This window comes from Manis javanica, chromosome 14 (genome assembly GCF_040802235.1).
Source record: "Manis javanica isolate MJ-LG chromosome 14, MJ_LKY, whole genome shotgun sequence".
Taxonomy (NCBI): Eukaryota; Metazoa; Chordata; class Mammalia; order Pholidota; family Manidae; genus Manis; species Manis javanica.
Window position 1 is genome coordinate 10,609,004 of NC_133169.1, and position 22,019 is coordinate 10,631,022.

The window sequence follows — 22,019 nt, forward strand, 5'->3', positions numbered from 1 at the left end:
ACTACCTAAGACTGTAAAAGCGATGAGATGATGAGATTGTGTAGTTCATGCATTTACTGAGAAGTATTGTGGAGTAGGTTAAATGGAAAAGGCTACACCAGGGAAGTGATCTTAAGCTTGAACTTGAAGTACAGAATTTAACTAGGCAGAGAATATGTAAACTAAGTCATGCCATATGCAAATAACAGCACAAATGTAGCCATGAGTATTATTTTCAGATGTTTAATCTTAACTTTGTTTCTATTTATCTTTTTTCATAAAAAGGTAAATTGTTCTTTGAAAAACAGTATGGCCTTATTTATAAACTCATCATTTCATACTGTGACCCAGCAATTCCACTTTTAGGTGTATGTCTAAGATGTACTCCTGTACATGTACCTGAAGATCTGTAGAAGAATGATCCTCAGAGCACTTTCCCCAGGAAAACCCTGGAAACAACCGAAGTGCCCATTGACAGGGGAGAGGATAAACTGATAAAGTCACAACAGAATAGTATTAAAAATAAATGAATTGCAGCCTCTTAGAACAATACGAGTGAATCTTAGCAATATATAGCTTACAGTAATAACTTTATAAGGCAAAAACAACTTGAATACAAATACGCAATCAAAAGGAAGCAGGAAAAATGATGAACAAAGAGGTCAGGGTGACAGTCACCAGGACTGTGGGAGTTAGGTCCAGAGGAAATGAGAACACAGAGATAGGTATGTTATCAGCAACGGTCTAGTTTTCATGTTGGGAGGTGAGCCACAGGAGTTTATGCCTTAATAAAAATAACCTATAAATAAATATATAGTTAAGTAGAAGAGGAAAAATTATGAGCAAATTTATGACCAACCCAATCCTATGCACCTGAGGTAAAACAAAATACATAAACTTTTTTTTTCACTCATAATGAACATGTAATAGCTTGAACTTGGGTAGAATTTTTTTTTAATGCTTGAGGTATCATTGATATATAATCTTATGAAGGTTTCACATGAGCAACAATGTGAGCAACATTCACCCATATTATCAGGTCCCCCCACCCACCCCATTGCAGTCACTGTCCATCAGGTGTAGTGAGAGTCATTACGTGTCTTCTCCGAAAATGCATGAACATTTTAAGAACAAGGAAATACTCCTAAATGTAAACCATGATTATCTTCAAATCATGGAATTAGTTAACTATACTTTATATTCGTTTTTTCTTTCTGTATTTTCCAATCTTACCACAATAAGTATATGCTATTTGTATCATAAAAAGACCATTAAAATAATTATAATCTTTACACCAAAAAAAAAATACTACCTAAGAAGAAAATGCCTGAACCTGATGGTTTCACTGCTGAATTTTATCAAACATTTAGTGAAGACCTAATACCCATCCTCCTTACAGTTTTCTAAAAAGTAGAAGAGGAGGGAATACTCCCAAACTCATTCTATGAGGCAAACATCACTCTAATATGAAAACCAGGCAAAGACACCACAAAAAAAGAAAATTACAGACCAATATCCCTGGTAAACATCGATGCAAAAATACTCAACAAGGTGTTAGCAAACCAAATTCAAAAATACATCAAAAAGATTATCCATCATGGTCAAGAAGGATTTATTCCAGGCATGCAAGAATGGTACAACATTTGAAAATCCATCATCATCATCCACCACATCAACAAAAAGAACAAAAACCACGTGATCATCTCCATAGACGCTGAAAAAACATTCAACAAAATTCAATATCCATTCATGATAAAAACTCTGAACAAAACGGGTATAGAGGTCAAGTACCTCAACATAATAAGGGCCATATAATGACAAACCCACAGCCATCATCATACTTAACAGCAAGAAGCTGAAAGCTTTTCCTTTAAGATCAGAAACAAGACAAGAATGCCCACTCTCCTCACTTTTATTCAGCGTAGTTCTGGAGGTCCTAGCCACGGCAATCAAACAACGCAAAGAAATAAAAGGCATCCAGATTGGCAAGGAAGAAGTTAAACTGTCCCTGTTTGCAGATGACATGATATTGTACATAAAAAACCCTAAAGAAGTCACTCCAAAACTACTAGATCTTATATCTGCATTCAGCAAAGTTGCAGGATACAAAATTAATATACAGAAATCTGTTGCTTTCCTGTACACAAATGACAAACTAGCAGAAAGAGAAATCAGGAAAACAATTCCATTCACAATTGCATCAAAAAGAATTAAATACCTAGGAATAAACCTAACCAAGGAAGTGAAAGATCTGTACTCTGAAAACTACAAGACACTCATGAGAGAAATTAAAGAAGATACCAATAAATGGAAATACATCCATGCTCATGGATAGGAAAAACTAACAATGTCAAAATGACCATCCTGCCTAAAGCAATCTACAGATTCAATGCAATGCCTATCAAAATACCAACAGCTTTCTTCAACAATCTAGAGCAAAAATTTCTAAAAATCATATGGAACCACAAAAGACCCCAAATAGACAAAGCAATCCTGAGAAGGAAGAATAAAGCGGGGGGATTACGCTCTCTGACTTCAAACTCTACTACAAAGCCACAGTAATTGTCAATTTGATACTGACACAAGAACAGACCCATAGACAAATGGAACAGACTAGAGAGCCCAGATACAAACCCAAGCATATATGGTCAATTAATATATGATAAAGTAGTGATGGGTATACAATGGGGAAATGACAGCCTCTTCAACAGCTGGTGTTGGCACAACTGGACAGCTACATGCAAGAGAATTAAACTAGATTATTGTCTAATCCCATACACAAAAATAAACTTAAAATGGATCAAAGGCCTGAATGTAAGTCATGAAACAATAAAACTCTTAGAAGAAAACATAGACAAAAATCTCTCGAATATAAACATGAGCAACTTCTTCCTCAATGCATCTTCTCAGGGAAGGGAAACAAAATGAAAAATGAACAAATGGGACTACATCATGCTATAAAGCTTCTGTAAAGCAAAGGGCACCATCAGCAGAACAAAAAAGCATCCTACAGTATGGGAGAATATATTTTTTAATGCTATCTGTCAAGGGGTTAACATCCAAAATATATAAAGAACTCACATGCCTCAACACCCAAAAAGCAAATAACCCTATTAAAAAATGGGCAGAGCATATGAACAGACACTTCTCCAAAGAAGAAATTCAAATGGCCAACAGGCACATGAAAAGAGTCCATCAGTAGATGAATGGATAAAGCAGAGGTGGTACATATACACAATGGAATGCTATTCAGCCATAAGAAAGAAACAAATCCTCCATTTTGCAACAACATGGATGGAGCTAGAGGGTATTATGCTCGGTGAAATAAGTCAGAAAGAGAAAGACAAATACCAAGTGATTTCCCTCATTTATGGAGTATAACAATGAAGCAAAACTGAAGGAACCAAATAGCAGCAGACTCACACACTCTAAGAAGAGACTAGTGGTTACCAAAGGGGAGGGGTGGGGAGGGAGTGAGAAGGGGATTGTGGGGAATCATGATTGGTGCACATGGTGTGCATGGGGTCACAGGGAAGACAGTGTAGCTCAGAGAAGACAAATAGGGACTTTGTGGCATCTTTCTACACTGATGGATAGTGACTGCAATGGGGTATTGTGGGGGCCTTGATAATAAGGGTGAATGTAATAACCATATTGTTTTTCTTGTGAAACCTTCATGAGAGTGTATATCAATAATACCTTAATAAAATATGAACATGTCACAGGATTTATAGATAAAATTTATTTAACTCTATAGAAAAATTATTTTAGAGCACATTGTATTGTTTTACAGCCCAATTATGATATTGAAGTTATTCTATTAAAATCACCTCCAGTCTGTAAAATAATAATAATAATACCTTATTTAAAAAAAGATCAGGAACAAAACAAGGATTTCCACTTTTCACCATTTCTATTCAGCATAATATTAGAAGTTCTAACCAGAGCAACTGGACAAGAAAACCATATAAAAAGCATCTACATTGGAAAGAAAGAATTAAAATTATCTCTTTCTGCATATGATAGGATCATATATGTAGAACATACTACAAAGTCCACAAATAAGCACTAAGATCTCAAATAAATTCAAAGTAGGATGGTACAAAAACAACATACAAAAATTATTTCATTTCTATACATAATCTGAATATTCTGAAGAGGAAATCACAAAAAAGTTCCATTTACAGTAGCACCAAAAAGGATAAAATACTTAGAAATTAACCAATGAGGTGAAAGAATTATACAGTGAAAACTATAGAATATTGCTGAAAGAAGTGAAAGATGACATAAATTAATGGAAACATCATGTTCACAGATTGAAAGACTTAATATTGTTAAAATACCAACATTAACGAAATCGAGCTGCAGACAATGTAATCCCTATCAAAATCCCAATGACAGTTTGTTGCAGAAATAGAAAAGCCTATCCTAAAATTCATTTGGCATCTCAAAGGTCCCAAATAGCCAAAGCAATGTTTAAAAAGAACAAATCTGAAGGACTCACACTTCCTAATTTTAAAACTTACTACAAAGCTACCAAAACGTTGTTGGCCAAAGGCAGGACATACGTAGACCCATGGAATAGAACAAATATCCTTGAAATAAATTCACATATTACAATTAAATGATATTTGACAAGTGGCCAAGACCATTCATTCAATGGAGAAAGGATAGTCTTTCCAACAAATGGTGCTGGGAAAACTGGATATCCACAATGCAAAGAATGAAGTTGGATCTTTACCTCACACCATGTACAAAAATCAACTCAGATCAAGGACCCAGATGTAAGGCCTAAAACAATAAGACTCATTAAAGGATACATCAGATAAGAGTTTCATATTGGACTTGGTAGTGATTTCTTGGATGTGACACCAAAGTACAGGTAACCAAATAAAAAATGGACTGTTTGGACTTCATGAAAATTTTTAAAGTCCGTTCATCAAGTCACTATCCACAGAGTAAAAAGGCAACTCACAGAATAGAAGAAAATATTTACAAATCATATATCTGATAAAGTATTAATTCCATGTGGAAGACACCTAAAACTCAACAACAACCCCCAAAAAAAAAGCCCAATTCAAAAATGGACAAAGGAATTGACATTTTTCACAAGAAAACATATAAATGGCCAATAAGCACATGAAGAGATGCTCAGCATCTCTAATCATTAAATAAATGCAAATCAAAATTCAGTGAGATTCTACCTTACACCCATTAGAATGGCTACTATAAAAATAACAGAAAAAAGCAAATGTTGATGAGGAAGTGGAAAGATTAGAACCCTGTGTGCTGTTGGTAAGAATGTAAACTTCCAGTGGGATAGTCACTGTGGGAAACAATATGGAGATTCCTCAAAAAATTAAAAACAATTACCATATGACCCAGCAGTTCCATTTCTGGGTATATGCCCAAAAAAATTGAAAGCAGGGTCTTGGAGAGAGATCTGCTCCCCATATTCATAGCAGTGTTAATTCATAATAACTAAAATGTGGTAGCAACCCAGGTGTCCTTCAATAGATGAATGGATAAGGAAGATGTGGTATGTATATACAATATATATAGTAAGACTGAATTGTTATTATTCAGTCTTTAAAAAGAAGAAAATTTTTCAATATGCTACCATGTGGATGGACCTTGAGGGCATTGTGCTAAGTGAAACTAGCCAGTCACAGAAATACAAATACTGTATGATTCCATTTATATGAAGTACGTAGAATAGTCAGAGTATAATGGTGGTTGTCAGGTGCTTTGAGGGCAGGGCCTAGGGAATTAAGTTTTAATAAGTTTCAGATTTATAAGATGAAAAGAGTTTGGGAATGGGTGGTGGGGATGGCTATACAATGATGTGGATCTACTTAATACCACTGAACTGTACACTTTAAAACAGTTAAGATGGTAAACTTTGTTATGTATTTTTAACATAAGTTAAATAAAAGGTAATAGGATAGCATAAACAACTTCCTAATTTTGTAGTTTTTTGTAATTTAGTAATTACCTACAGAGACAGAGACAAACATCTTAATGTGTAAATTTCCATCCATTTTTACAAATGTATACATCCATATAAAGCACACCACTGATAAAATATAAAACATTTCCATCATTTCGGAAAGTTCCTTTCTGCCTCTTCACAATCTCCCCACCTTGAAGGCAAGCAGTGATGTGATTTCTGTCATCTAGATTAGTTTTATCTATTGTAGAACTTATGTCTGGCTTCTTTAACTTAGCATAATGTTTTTGCAGTTTATCCATGTTGTTAAGTACATCATTTTTGTGTTGTTTTTTATTGTGGATTAATGTTTCTTTGTATGAATTCACCACATTTTGCTTGTCCATTTTCCTGAACAAATTTATTGTATTTGAAAAGTTAAATGAAGTGGACAAATTCCTTGAAAAACAGCTTTCCAAAAATGACACAATAAGTGATAGAAAATCTGAAGGTCTAGCAAAGAAACTGAATCTGTAATTGAAATTTTCATGACAAAAGAAACTCCAGGTACAGATGTCTTCACTGGTAATTCTTCTGCGTTCTTAAAGAAGAAATAATACTTATGCTACCAATCTCAAATGAACTCTTCCTCTTTGTAAGTCTACTGTGACCTTCATCCAAAACCTAAAAAGGATTAAAAGAAAGAAGAAATAATAGGCCAGTATTAATGGAATAAAGACAGAAAAATCATATATCAGTAGGGATAGAAAAAGCATGTGATAAAATTCAACACTATTTATAATAAAAACTCATAAACTAGAATAGAAGAGAAATTGATCTGCTAAAGGGAATCTTTTTTTTTTAAACTGTAAGGATGTCCACTGAAATAACCACATCTGCTCCACTTTGTACTGGATGTAAGAATCATTGCAGTAAGAAAGTGAGGGAGAAAGGGATTTAAGATTAGAAATGAAAAAATTAAACTGATACTAAGTTGACTGACATGTACATAAAAATTCATATATGATGTGAATTTAATTAGCAAGATTGTTAAAAACAAGGTCTGTGTATAAAAACTAGTATATGTAAGTGTTTTCAATTTTTTACCAACAACCAAGTGTAAAATGAAATTTAAAAGCTACTTATAATAGTTTCATTAAGTATGAATCACCTAGGAATAAATAATGAAAATTTGTGGGACCTGTATACTGAAAACCACCAAACACTGGGAGAAAAACAACCTAAATTAATGTAGAAATTTGCCATATTTATGTGTTGGAAATCTCAATATTTTTTAGATGTCAGTGTTTACCAAATCTGATCTATAAATTCAAATACAATCAAAATGCAATTTTATGGAAATTGACAAACTGATTCTAAAACATATGTAATTGCAGAGGACCTAAAAAGCAAGAAAATGTTGAAGAACAAAACTTAGGGACTTAATACTACCAAATTTCAACTTACTATAGAGGTACACTAATAAAAAGAGTATATGTAGGCAAATGAAATAGAATAATGAGTCTAGTCAAAGACCCATAAATATCCTGTCACCTGATTTATGACAAAGGTTCCACTGCAGATCAGTGAGGAAAGGGTGGGTTTTTAATAAGTGGTGGTGAGTCCATTGGTTCCTGTGTCAGTCCACACACACAGATCGATCTAAGATGGATCATAGACCTAAATACTACAGTTGAAACAAGTTCCTACAAAGAAACGTGGGAGAATATTTTCACAGGCTTGGAATAGGTAAAGATACCTTAAACAGGACATAAATAGCACTGACTATGAAAGATAATTAACAATTTCTATTCATCAAAAGATAACATTAAGAGAATGTAAAAGTAAACCATACATTCAGGAGAAGATAATTGTAATGTGTTTATCTCACATAGAACTTACCTCTGAATAAAATTCAGAGTCTATAAATTAATAAGAAGATAGTCCAATTTTTAAAATAACTAGACAACAGGCACATCAAAAGAGAATATAAAATAGTCAATAAACATATGAATAGGGGTTTAATATCTTTAGTCATCAGAAAACATGTTAATTAAACCACAGTGAAAAACCACTGCGTATCTTCCAAAATTACTACAATTGAATAACAATTCAAAGTTTTGGCAAGAGTGTAATACAGTATAAATGTCCTTAGATGCTAGTGAAAGTATAAATTGTTCTAACCACTTGCAAAAAGTGTTGCCAGTATCTACCAAAGTTAAACCATCCAGTAACCCAGCCACCCTGCTCCTAAGTCTATCCCCAACAGAACTGATTACGTATGTTCAGAAGTCAGATGCAAGAATATCCACAGAAATTTTTTAATAGCTAATAACTGCAAACAATCCAAATGTTTATCAATAGTAGAATAGGTGTATAAGTTGTGTTACAATGTAACGTTGAGTGAAAGAAGCTAGGCATATAATTAAACATACTGTAGTATATTTTATATGATTTCATTTATTTGAAGTTCAAACAGGCAAAACTAATGTATGATGCTAGAGATCAGAATAGTGGCCATCAATCCTTTGTGGTGATGGTGAGTGGTGGAGAGAGCTTTCTGGGTGGATACACAGATGTGTAGATATGTAAAATTCAGCGTGCTATGCATTTAAGCTTCCATATTCTACTCCATGTAACTTATAACCCCCCTAGATTTTTGATACAATACAGTATATAGTCAAATTTGAAGTGTTATGGTATAGACCAGGGGTCAGCGAACTATTGGGGTGTGGATGTGTGCCAATAAAAATTAATAAGGATGGGGGCAGGAGGTTTGTCTGCCATAGTTTGCCAACCAGTGGTATAAACTAGAAATGCTTTCTGAGTTTAGCAAAAGAGAATACTAAAAACTGAAGATATCAGAGAAATTTTCCTTTTGATAGAGTAGTAGCCAAGCTATGTGTGATGTGTTCCATATTGGCAGGGAGGCAGCAAGGAGGAGAAGAGAAGCTGTGGAACCACACAGCCTGGGTTTTAATTCCCTGGTTTTGAATATAGCTTCATTGCTATATGACTGAACCACATGTATCTCTAAGCCACAAATACATCATGTATAAAATAGGAATATAATACCTATGTCATAGGGTTGTTCTGAGGATTAATGAGATAACCCATTAACATTATGGCACAATGTTAAGGTTTTGAAGCCAGACTGCCTTGATTCCCACAGTTATTAGCTGTATGACTTTGGGTAAGTTATCTTCTCTGTCTCTCAGATTCCTCATTTAGAAAATGGGAGCTATAATACTACCTAATAATAGTGCCTTTTTTATATAGTTGCTGGGTGAATTAGTGCAACAAAATACTATAATCAATATAAACAGGCACTCAGAAATGTTAACTGTAATTCTATTACTGTATAAAGCCTCCAGAACAGTGCATGATGTGGATCATTAATAACTTACATAAAACAGAACAAAAGGGGCATGTACAGGTGAGAACAATGAAAATCAGTAGGAACTAGAAGATTTTTGTAGGTAATTTTGTAGGAAGTTTATTTAATAAATAGACCGAAACCATATTTTAGAGGGACTTTGAATAGGAAGCAGGAAAAGTTATGGCCCATTCCAGTTGACAACATAGAGCATCCTTCAAGAAAACTGACTTAGGACTGTTAGTCTTGGCAGAGTATTATACAGACTGGGTAGAATCAGAGAGAGATTAAAGATAGAGATATTGGCTGGGAAACTTGGTAATTGGATACAGAAACAAAGGCAAATATGAAATCAGTGTGCCAATTTTTTTAGTTTCCAGGCATGATATTAAGAATCTCTGCCTTTAACTGCTTCTTTCTCTGTAGGTCTGTTAATGGAGTATATCGGATTGGACTATATGCTCTTAAAGATATGCCAGCTGGTACTGAACTTACTTATGATTACAACTTTCATTCCTTTAATGTTGAAAAACAGGTAAGAATAATAAATCTAGGAGAAAGGTTGAACTTTGTCGCAGTGCTCTGTATAGCATGGGACTTCAGTAAACATGACTGATTTGTAGCCATTGAGAAGTACATTGGAGAAGACAGTTTTTCACTCTTTGCTCCACCTATCAAAGATACATAGGTCTCAGTTATTCTCAAAGAACTCAGTAAAAAGAGAGAGCCCAGTTGTTTTTTTATCTCTAGTCAGTTCTTAACTTTTCTGGTCAAGAACTTTTCCAGTGGAAACCATCTGTATTTTAACTCTCAATCTGTTATTTTCCTCTATATGAAAATTTCTTGATTCAAACTTACTGTTGGGTATCCCAGTGCACAGCTATCCTCTTTGAACTTGTAAATGAGACTGAAGGCTAAAAACATTATTCTTTTTCCTTTCAAAGCAACTGTGTAAGTGTGGCTTTGAGAAATGTCGAGGAATCATTGGAGGCAAAAGTCAACGCATGAATGGACTCGCCAGCAGCAAAAGCAGCCAGCCCATGGCCACACATAAAAAGTCTGGGCGGTCAAAAGAGAAGAGGAAGTCTAAGCACAAGCTGAAGAAAAGGGTGAATAGTAATCTCATAGCTATCCCCAAACAGCTGCATTTAGATGCACTTACTGAAATAAGGGAAATACCAAGGGGTGGCATCTTTAGAGTGGTTTTAGTATTATTCAAGGCGATTTCTGACTGATTTTTTTTCCGCAAATCTGATCCATCTGTTTTTCAGAGAGGCCACCTCTCTGAGGAACCCAGTGAAAACATCAACACTCCAACAAGATTGAGCCCCCAATTACAAATGAAGCCAATGTCCAATCGAGAGAGGTAAAAAAGGTTTTCTTACCTGAGCTCTTTATATGATTTGCTTGTCAGCTTTATAATTACTAAGCATCTATATAGTTAAGCCATTTCTTTTGTACAAGATGTCTTTAACAAGGATTTGGAACTGTGAACTTAGATGGGGGAAAAAATTGTGTCTTTATTTATGTAACTGAAATTTAGCATTTCCTTTAAATGTGACAGTAGGCAAAATGTGTGTGTGTGTGTGTGTGTGTGTGTGGTATTGATAGTTTCCATTACCTGTCACCAATATTCACATTTAGTATCATGTTACAGGTGTTAGAAATACCTCAAAATATAATTCACATTCATCTCTACCTTGGAGTTACTATTGTTGTTAAACCTATCACTAGATCTTATTATGTATTAAAATTAATGTTTATTTCTCTATCAAAATTTTGGTGTTTTTTAAAATATTTTGAAAACTGTATTTCAGTATATTTGCTTCCTTTTAATCCTATGTGTTGAAATTACTTAAAAGTTTAATACTTTTAAAACATTGTTTAGAGAAGGGTTATATGACTTCAGCAGACTGCCAAAGGAATCCATGGCACAGAAAACTTTAAGAATATCTACTTTGTTGATACATTAGTAGAGCAATAAAAATGATCTTTAGTGGTTATTTTTGCTCCTCCCTATATTCAGGTGAGATTTGTTCATTTCAGAGGTAAACAAAATAAATAGGTTTGGTGTATTTTTCAGATAGTCTTGGGACATAGTCTATATTTTCTCTTGACTCCATACTCCAATATCTTAGAAAGTTCATCCTTACTTACAACTTAACTGTAATTTTAGTTCCTTTCATCCTATTTCACTTTGAGTCACAGAAATTTTAAGCTTCAGTAAAACAGAGATGATTTATCCAGTTGTTCTCTGCTTTGGCTGCATATTAGCTGTAGGGAGCATTAAGGACTCCTGATGCCCAGGCCATACCCCAGAGATCATCTAAACTAGAATTTTTAGAAGTGAAACCCAGGCACCAATAGTTCATAAAACTTCACAGGTGATTTTAATGTGCAGCCAAAGTCAGGAACTATAAAATTAATCTAATTTCCATTTACTGAGGCCCATAGTTTGAGACTTATTCAAGTGTCACATCTGTTATGTGTGCTAGGGTGAGGATCAGATTACAGAGTCATCAGATCTATATAGACTCTACCCATGTCTACATAACTCATTTAAGTTTAGAGATCCATGTGGGGACATTGCACCTAACATAGTTTGCCCAGTGTATATCTATCTTAATTGTCATTACCTTTATCTGCGAGTCCAGTTTTCCTTGTCATAGCTGATCTTAAGTCCATACTTCATCTTGGCAACTTCCTTTAGAATTTGTGCAAATACTCCATAAAACTATGCCTTTGCGTCAGGCTCCTTTAATTGCCAAGATTTTTGCAGATTGTAAGTGGTATTTGCCAGATACTTGTAAAAAATGTAGTGAAATATTTGTTATGTGAAAAAAAAAGGCAAGATGCAAAACTGAATAATGTTTCCCCATATATAATTCTCTTTATAAGATCTGAATTCACTAATAAGTTTTTGTTTATAATATCGTAACAGTGGCTTACATAGAGTAGACATGTAGTAAATGCTTATTGAATAAATAAAGGAACTCCTTTCTTCCTTCTTTGCAGGAATTTCGTATTAAAACATCATGTGTTCTTGGTCCGAAACTGGGAGAAGATTCGGCAGAAACAAGAAGAAGTAAAGCATACCAGTGATAACATCCACTCAGCATCATTGTATACCCGCTGGAATGGCATCTGCCGAGATGATGGCAACATCAAGTCTGGTAAGACCTGGGAAACATCCCAAGTAATACCATAAGATTGTCTCAAATGATTATTTTAGTTACTTTCAAACAATCAATTCACAGGTTCCTTTTAGTCTGGACCAAAAAAAAGTTAAGATCCAAACATATAAGCATCAATCAGCAATAACATACACATCTCAGCTCTTCCAATTCCTTATCTCTACGCTAGGAATAGGAAGAAACCGCCTTCCACCAGCCTACAACCTGAAAGGCACTAGGTATAAGATAGGCCGTGGGTCCCTTGTGTTCCTTCCTACCTGGAAAATAACTTCCAGGGTAGATAGTGATGCCAAATGCAGGAGAAAATGACACCAATGTTAATTTGAAGACTTTTTTTTCCTCTTGAATTCAAATAGTGAAGCCAGAATTCAGAGGCAGACAGACTCATTTTGAAGCCCAAACTTCAGCTACTATCCAGCATGGCATTTGACCACTAAGATAAGGTCCTCTAACTTGTAGTGTTTGTCTCTCTTGTAAACTCCAATGTTTCCTGATTTTTCTTTTAGAAGGAGAGAAAGAACTCCATGACCACTAATCTACCTAATCACTTCAAGGAAAATAGAGCACATGGCAAAATCCACTGGGGAAGAGAAAGCCACATAGAGCTCCTCTTTTTCTGGAGACTAATTTTCACTTCTCCTTCCAGACGTCTTCATGACCCAGTTCTCCGCTCTGCAGACAGCTCGATCTGTTCGAACAAGACGGTTGGCAGCTGCAGAGGAGAACATTGAAGTGGCTCGGACAGCCCGCCTAGCCCAGATATTCAAAGAGATCTGTGATGGTATCATCTCTTACAAAGGTGACTGTACCCTTTCTTCCTTCCTTGCAGGGATTTTGTCTTAAAACATCATGTGTTCTTGGTCCGAAACTGGGAGAAGATTCGGCAGAAACTTCAAATTCATTCTCCTTAGCTTTTTTTTTTTTAATCATATCACTTACTCTTACCTGAGACATCCAAGGCAAAGAACAAGTGACAATTTAAGATAAGGATTTTAAAAAGTTTACTTAGTTCTTCCTTTTGTCACAGTATAGCATTAAAGGACTGATTTTGGTATTTGGGGTTTGATAGAAGATTGTAGTCTTCTGGAATTAATTATTGATAGGATCTAACCCCTAGATCTTACATGTCAGTTTTCCTTACTTATTAGAACTTTACCTCAGTTAAGTGCTGTATTTAGAAATCACATTTTTAGCTAGAGGATAGAAAAAAGGTGATCACTGTCATGGATATAATTTTCCTGAATGAAGTACTAAATTAGCAATTTTAAGGAAAAAGTTTTAATTAACATAGGACATTAGTGGTCCATAACCTATTTTGATTAACAGATACCTTTGAAAATCTAATAAAAGCTGTGGTTGGACTATTTCCCCAGAAAAATGTGTGTACATAATTTTGCTTATATTTTGGAGGGTTCACAGGCCCTAACCTCTACATTAAGGAAAAGAAAAAAGTTGCAAGAAAATTACTTTAAAAGCATCTTCATGCAAACATCGTTACCCTGAGCATTTCCTTTCCCAAGACATCTGTATGTGTGGGGTAAGGGTGGTGAAGGAGAGTTTTTAATTTTGGGGTAGGTAGTTCAGTAATGTACAGAACCTTTTCTGACTAGGAAATTTGGAAATACTTAAAACAGGAAATTTTAACAAATAATTGTAGCTTTTTGCCATCAACTTCGGGTTGTCTCCCTTCCTTTCCCTAAATTCTGAGGGACTTGGTGGTCTTTCTTTGTCTACTATTTATCTTCAGATCTTAGTGGCCTCTTGCAGTTTTGTTAACCTAAGAATATAGAGAGAAACCAACCTGTACAAAGATGTATTGTTTTTTGGCACCCATTCCCTTTCCATTCTCAAAAGATCACACTACATTCCCAATCAGCCCCATCTAATCTAATGTAGAACTGCAGTGGAAGTATCTGTATATCAGTACATTCTGGGCATGAAACCATACATAAGCTTTTTCTCTCTTCAGTAAGTTAGAAGGTAGCAATAAGTTAGCAGCCCCATAGCATGAATTCTATTTTCATAATATGAAGTAACAGTTAGAAGGAAACGGATTACAGAAAATACTTACAGTATTAAATTATTCATTATTTGGAATTTAATTGAATCCAAACCAACAGAGTAATATTAACTATGGGTCATTAACAAGAATTATAAAACAGGTTTGCTTGAGATGTTTTTGCTGTAATAAGATTTGTTGAGCAGGAATTTGCCTTAAGCAACCTAGATACTCATTAAGTTCCCATATCTCATTCACAGAAAGTTCTTCTCTATACCCAACCAACATTATGTTAACATTTCAAACATACATGTTGTATCTTTCATATTCTGGGTAATACTGAAAGTATCTTCTTTCGGATCCTTGCCTTTACCCACATTTCTGAAAGATCCTTCCATTTTTCAGTCAGGCCTCAAAAAACCTTAGAGTTTTTTCCTAACTTTTTATCTGGTAGATTCTACTTGTCAGTTAGGAGTTAATATTTGCTTCCCTTGTATCTTACGGTCCTTCTGCTAAACTTTGCATTCTTTTGCAGATTCTTCCCGACAAGCGCTGGCAGCACCACTTTTGAACCTCCCCCCAAAGAAAAAGTAAGTTCACTTGTGTGGGAATCATCTGAGTTTTAGAAAAGTATTAAGTGCACCAGGCTGACACCCTGGCTTTATGTTCTAGGAATGCTGATTATTATGAGAAGATCTCTGATCCCCTAGATCTTGCCACCATAGAGAAGCAGATCCTCATTGGTTATTATAAGACGGTGGAGGCTTTTGATGCTGACATGCTCAAGGTCTTCCGGAATGCTGAGGTATTTTTCACTGACTTGAAACACAGATTTAAGAAGTTTGTTCTGAAGAGAACTATTCTGATAGTTTAAGATTTTTACCCTCTTCTATCAACTTCATATCTCTGGCTAAGAAAGGCAACAATTTGTATTGAGTATCCTTAGGGTGCTGGTTATGGTATACTAAATATTGTAGAATCTTGTATAAGAAAGACATTGATATAATCAGAATGGATGATTAAATCATTCTCCCCAAAAAAGCAATTTTTGTAAAAACCTAATTTAGTATTAAATCTTTATGTTTACATAATATGGTCATTTTACTACATTTTAAGTCATATCTGTAGTTTCTTTCCTCAAGACCACAAGTACATGTGAAATACACAGAAATACGTATTGGTGAACAAGATGGAATTGAGGGATATTATGCAAATACTTTGTAGAATAGCTGAAGCTCATTGAGGAGAGGGTAACCTTGAGCTGATTTAAAGGAGAAGATGGAATACTGAATGGTACATAGAAGAGCAGGTGTACATCCTGGGATTCCGAACACCTTGGAGAGGTGTTAAAGGACTGAAGAGGCTGCTAGAGGAAGGAAGGGTTGAGGTCTAAGGCTGAGGACATGAGAGAGGAAAACAGACAAGTAGGAGAGTTAGAGCAGTCTTGCATCGTACCATGCTTTCCACTGAAACCTGGCTTTCATATATATTTAAGCCTTGTAACTGTTCTTAATATCTGTGAAATAAAGGTAAGTGAGACGCTTCTCCACAATACTGTGTTTGCGGTATTAATTCATATTCGATTGGTCACTGTGTATTTGATCTAGTAGACAGTAAGGCCTATGACAGGAGTTGAATGACAGATCAGTAGAGCAAATGGAAAAATAACAATGCAGTTCTAATTTTAATTCATCTTAGTTCAGTTAAAGTTGTGTCCACTAAATTTGATGGTATTAAAAATCTGTTAACCAAAATGGGAGAAGATAAAGAAAATCCTGCTACCTCTTCAGGTATATTTTTAAGCCATATAGAGAAGACCAAACATGGTATTTTTTCTTCTGCTTTCTCCAGAAGTACTACGGACGTAAATCCCCAGTTGGGAGAAATGTCTGCCGCCTACGAAAGGCCTATTACAACGCCCGGCACGAGGCATCAGCCCAAATTGATGAGATTGTGGGAGAGACAGCAAGTGAGGCAGACAGCAGTGAGACGTCAGTCTCCGAGAAGGAGAGTGGGCATGAGAAGGACGACGATGTTATCCGCTGCATCTGTGGCCTCTACAAGGACGAAGGCCTCATGATCCAGTGTGATAAGTGCATGGTGAGGGTCAGGAGAGGAAGCAGAAGCCTAGTCTTGATGAGTACAGTGACCATATCCAAAGAAGCAACCCATGCCTCTTGGCTTGACTCGGCGGGCTTTTTACAAACTTTAATTTTGCCTTGGTTTCTGTTATCCCTCACTTTTCACCATATTGTCTTTCTCCTTTTCTATCTCACTCTTTCATTTTATCTTAGCTCTTCTTCCTCCTGTCTTTTCTACTTTCCACTACACACTTCTCACGTAATCTAGATCAAGAAGAATGCTAATATTTAGGACAGTACTTGAAAAACATTGGCAGTTCTACACTCTATATAGCATTACCACAGATGGAGTGTGATGTATAGAGCTCCTGATAAAGGAGTCAAGGCCTGGATTTGAGCCTTGATAGTGTCCCCATTTGATATATCTGACTTGTTCTTGTTACCTCAGTTGGAAATTGGAGCTATGAATAACACATAGGGTTATTGGGAGGATATAATTAAATAAGGGTAAGTAAAAACATTTACTGCCTTTCACAATTGCCATATCGTTGATGTGTGTTACTTAGTAATAGTTTGTTACTGTATTCATTCACCCTCCTGTTCTCCATCCATCTCCCCATTCTATTTGCCTTGATCTATGTATTATAAACCAGCCTATATACTTGTGTTCAGATAAGTCCTTATTCTCTTTCCCACTTTATCATTATCTCTAATTTCTCACTCACCCACTTATCCCCTTAGTTCCTGCCTTACTTTATCCTGTCCTATTGCTAGTCTTTTTATTCCTAGCCCTCTGGACTTTTCTCAGGTCTGAGTCCTGTCCCATCCCCCCATGCCCCCGCACTTTTCCCTGCAGGTGTGGCAGCACTGTGACTGTATGGGAGTGAACTCAGATGTGGAGCACTACCTTTGTGAGCAGTGTGACCCAAGACCCGTGGACAGAGTAAGCAGCCTTCTGATAATACTCTGATCTGAAAGTAGGACATTAGCACATGGTATCTCTTCTGCCCTGCTTCCAATGCACTGATGTCCTTTAACAAGTTACCTAACCTCTAGGCCTCAGTTTCATGCACTTTACACTGTGGGTGATAATTCTGCTCTTGCTTTTCTCAGGAGTGTGATCAAAGGAAAAATAAAATACTTAGAAATCTATGAAAGGAATGGAACTATATGAAACTATTGTTTTTACAAATACTATCAACTATCCATAAAAAAAGTAACTTGTAAAGTCCAGAGCTTGAATACTCTAAATATCATTTATGTTACACAGTGTTTGAGGGAAAAGAGCCCTGGACTCAGAGTCAACAAAGGTTAGTCTCAGGCCCGCTTTCCAGAGACACGGTGCTTTGAGTGACTTGCCCAGGTTATTAACTGGGTTTTGTCTTGGCTCTGCCCAGGTTAGGTAGTAACCTCTATAAATGGAGATATTTAGGCATTATTTCTTACCAGTGGTGCTGTTGTCATTTTGAACAGAGTTCTTTTTGTGAGGGCTGCATTGCAGAGTGTTGGCTTCCCTGGCCCTTGGGCACTAAATGCTGGTAGCCTCCCCAAGTCATGTGACAATGTAAAACCCCCTTCACACAGTTTCAGATGCCCCCCTAGGTAGCACAGAGGAACCACACAATTAGTGTGTCTCAGAATAGTTTGGGATACTTTACCTGTCAGTTTTGTCCTCTACTGTCACTTTTCCAAGTTTAACAACTCCAGTTGCTTTCATCTTTCTTTATATCTGTGGAGTATTAAAATGACTAAACAGTACATCTTCTAGGTTTTAGTTCTTTTCCTCTTGAATAGAGATCAGTAGGATGGATACAGTCGTCCTCACCCTTATCCATCGACTTTCTGCTCTTATCAGGAGGTACCCATGATCCCTCGGCCCCATTATGCCCAACCTGGCTGTGTCTACTTCATCTGTTTGCTCCGAGATGACTTGCTGCTTCGTCAGGGTGCGTACACAAAAGCTGACCTTATTTGTCAAAGCTGACCTTTCTGAATAGTAGAAGGTATCTGCTGGCTGCATAATTGTCTCTGGTTCAGTAGCAATAGAATATAGGTTTTTATGTCCTCTGTTCCTTAGGCTTACATACATTCCCCCTCCACCACATAAAACCAATTTGGAGAGACCTGGGTGGGTGATATAAAGCTAATTTTAAGAGTGGGAAAGGCATACAGGATTCTGAGAAATAGAAGACCTCCCTGTGTCATTCTCATAGTCTAGAATTGATTATCATCACCATTAGACTGCTGGTTGTAGCTCTCTTCATTTATTTTTCTAGATTTTAAGTTCTTTCTATGTAGACCTTGGACAGACCAGTGAATGCCTACCAGAATTCGTACAGGAATCATTTTGACCTTTTCCCGTGTTCTGTGCCTTCTTAGGTGACTGTGTGTATCTGATGAGGGATAGTCGGCGCACGCCTGATGGCCACCCAGTCCGTCAGTCCTATCGACTGTTATCTCACATTAATCGAGATAAACTTGACATCTTCCGCATCGAGAAGCTGTGGAAGAATGAAAAGTATGTGTTGAGGTTCTATCTCTTTTCTTCCAGCTGCGCCCAGAGCTGAATAGTCACTAGAATCTTACTGATTGATTAAACCTCTACCTTTTCTTTTTTCAGAGAAGAACGGTTTGCCTTTGGTCACCATTATTTCCGTCCCCATGAAACCCACCACTCTCCATCGCGTCGGTTCTATCACAATGAACTCTTTCGGGTGCCCCTCTATGAGATCATTCCTTTGGAGGCTGTAGTGGGGACTTGCTGTGTATTGGACCTTTATACATATTGTAAAGGTAAGTGATCTGGGCAACTTAAGAAATTACCTCATATCCTGTCTTCATTGAACTATAATCGCCCCTTCATTCTTACATCTCCATCTGATAAAAGATTGTCCAAGGCTAGCTATGAAGCTTCAGAGAGCTATACTTCCTCTTTCGCTTTCTTTTGTGTACTGCTTGATACTCTCTAAATGTGGGAAGGTATGTTCCTTCACACACCCATAGCAAAATCCTTAAGGCCATCATCAACTATATATATTAAACAAACAAATAAACAAACGTCTTAGTTTTATAAGCTTCATGGTTAACAATGTAGGCCATCAAGTTTGACAGTATAATTTCACATTCCAACTCTACCACTTTTTACCTATATGCCTGTGGGTTAGTTGCTTAACCTATTGAAAATAGGGGTTGGTTGCCTATTTTAGAGAGTTTTTGGGTAGATTAAATGATATAATCTACAAAAGCACTTAGCCCAGTTTTGGGCTCACAGTAAAAGCTAGGTGTATGTTAGTTGTCATTATAAGCCTAGTTCAGTTGCCTAGCTCTTTCTCTTAGTATCAGAGCAGAATAGTCCAGAAGAATGTATATCCCACTCAGAAGCCAACTGTGTGGAGCCTGTGGATGTTATAAAGTGTGAAAAACAAAACATCTGGCTGTTATAAAGTGTTCATGTCTGAATATGCTTCCCTCATTCCTTATAACATTGTTTTCTCATAACTTCCCCTAATCCGCTCTGTTTTTCCCTCAAAATGTCCTCTTAAAAATCCCTGCAGCATTCAGGTAATCTACATTTCTGGTTTCTTTCCATCCTGTATGCCCTTTGACTCTGAGATTCCCTTTCTCATTTTCTCCTTTTCAAAGACGTCTGTCTGGGAACCCCTTTCTTCTGCAATCACAAAATGTTAAGTTGTGCTGCCTCTCAAAATAGCTACAATGCTTCCCTCTCAGGGGTCTAACTGCGTCCCCAGTGGTGAGTGGTAGTGTCCAGGCTGCTTAGGTGAAGGATTGGAATTTCAAGGGTTCTTTAACATTGCTTGGATTCGTAGGGAGACCCAAAGGAGTGAAGGAACAAGATGTGTACATCTGCGATTATCGGCTTGACAAGTCAGCACACCTGTTCTACAAGATCCACCGGAACCGCTACCCTGTCTGCACCAAACCCTATGCCTTTGATCACTTCCCCAAGAAGCTCACTCCCAAAAGAGATTTCTCAGTAAGTCTTCTGTGTCGGGACAGTCTAGTTCACACGTGGAATTCACAGAGTAAGAATCTTGAAGTGGCTCTCTGCTTCTTCATCCTGTGTCCATCCCAAACTGTGGGAATCTCCCTCTCTGTCTGGATGTTTGAGCAGCATAAATACACTCATTTTGCATTTCTTCGCGTGGGCTGTGTCTCAAGAAATTGTTGATTTCAGTTCCCCATTTAGTCAGGTTTTCCTCTTTTCCTCTCACCACTTTACAGACTTTGCCCTTGAGTCCCTATTGTAGCTTTTGTTTTGTTTTTCACACTCATGATTTTAAGAAGCAAGAAGAACAGCAAGAACCTTCAGTGCTTTTTCTTTTTATCACTAGATTTAAAACATAAGACATTATGTAAAGTTTGAAAAGTACAGAAGCATTAAAAAGAAAAAATTGTGTATTATCCCACCACCCAGAAAATAATCATTATTAACATTTTCATTTTCAGCCTTTTTCCTATGTATTTTCTTTGAAATTGTTTTTTGTGCTCTATTTATTTTGTGCTATTCATCATCCATAAAGGTTCTGATCATTTATCCACATGTATGTTATAATGAAACCCTGGACTAGCTCCTCCTCCTTGAGTCTTCTTTTACTGCACCTGTCAAAATTTATAGCTGTCATCCTGGAATGCTTAGAAATAGTCTAACCAGAAAGCAAACCTTTTATGTCCCTATTTTCCTTATTATTATTTTTGGAATTCTCTAAGCACTATTTTACATTCTCTCTGCCCATCACCAATCCCGTCTTGCCTCTAGACTTCTTTTGTCTTGCTTGCTCAGTCAGCAGATCACTGATTAGCTTTGAAACCCCAACCATAACTGCTTAAAAGTTGGGAGGGGGCAAAGAGAATTTTGAGCCTATCTCTTCTGCTGTTATTCTTGGCTTACAAAAACGCTCCACCGAAAACACTGTGGCCTACAGATTCATAGAAGTACTGAACTCTGACCTTAAGACAGTCACCCAGCTTGTGAGGACTTTGACCCTATTTTTTCTTCTTTTATCTCCTTATCTTCCTATCTCCCTACCCTGAGTTGGCCCCAGATCATCTGATCCAGCTTTGCCAGCTTCTACAATATACTTACCACTCCCTTCTCTTCTCTGCAGCCTCATTATGTCCCAGACAACTACAAGAGGAACGGAGGGCGGTGAGTCCCTATGGATGTGAGGAGCCTGAGGGATTGACCAACAACTCGAATGGAGCAAGAGAACTACCACCCACCCACCCACTCGGCCCCACTCCCTAGGATCAGGGATTCCCCGACAGAGTAGCCCAGTATAATGCCAACAGTAATATAGAAGAACCGGACTTCAGTGGGTGTGGTCTCATTATGGAGCCTTAGTTGGGGCAGGAAGGGAGATTTGCAGATATTAGAGGTAGAGAAGAAGAAGATTTGGAACAGAGCTCTGGACAGATTCAGAAGAGTCTCTCTTGTAGATTT

The 22,019-nt window shown here is 36.8% G+C and overlaps 1 protein-coding gene across 8 annotated transcripts in view; it reads left to right on the top strand.

Annotated features, from left to right (window-relative positions):
• Positions 1-22,019, top strand: part of ASH1L (ASH1 like histone lysine methyltransferase) — a 217,948-nt gene that overhangs the window by 192,182 nt on the left and 3,747 nt on the right. For all 8 annotated transcript variants that reach the window (XM_073221363.1, XM_073221362.1, XM_073221361.1 and 5 more), the window contains 14 exons: positions 9,711-9,819; positions 10,229-10,393; positions 10,556-10,650; positions 12,300-12,457; positions 13,125-13,277; positions 15,013-15,067; positions 15,150-15,282; positions 16,329-16,577; positions 17,415-17,501; positions 18,414-18,504; positions 18,938-19,076; positions 19,179-19,351; positions 20,386-20,552; positions 21,685-21,725. In XM_073221363.1, coding sequence (XP_073077464.1) covers positions 9,711-9,819; positions 10,229-10,393; positions 10,556-10,650; positions 12,300-12,457; positions 13,125-13,277; positions 15,013-15,067; positions 15,150-15,282; positions 16,329-16,577; positions 17,415-17,501; positions 18,414-18,504; positions 18,938-19,076; positions 19,179-19,351; positions 20,386-20,552; positions 21,685-21,725 — 1,815 coding nt within the window. The remainder of the gene's footprint in view (positions 1-9,710; positions 9,820-10,228; positions 10,394-10,555; positions 10,651-12,299; positions 12,458-13,124; positions 13,278-15,012; positions 15,068-15,149; positions 15,283-16,328; positions 16,578-17,414; positions 17,502-18,413; positions 18,505-18,937; positions 19,077-19,178; positions 19,352-20,385; positions 20,553-21,684; positions 21,726-22,019) is intronic.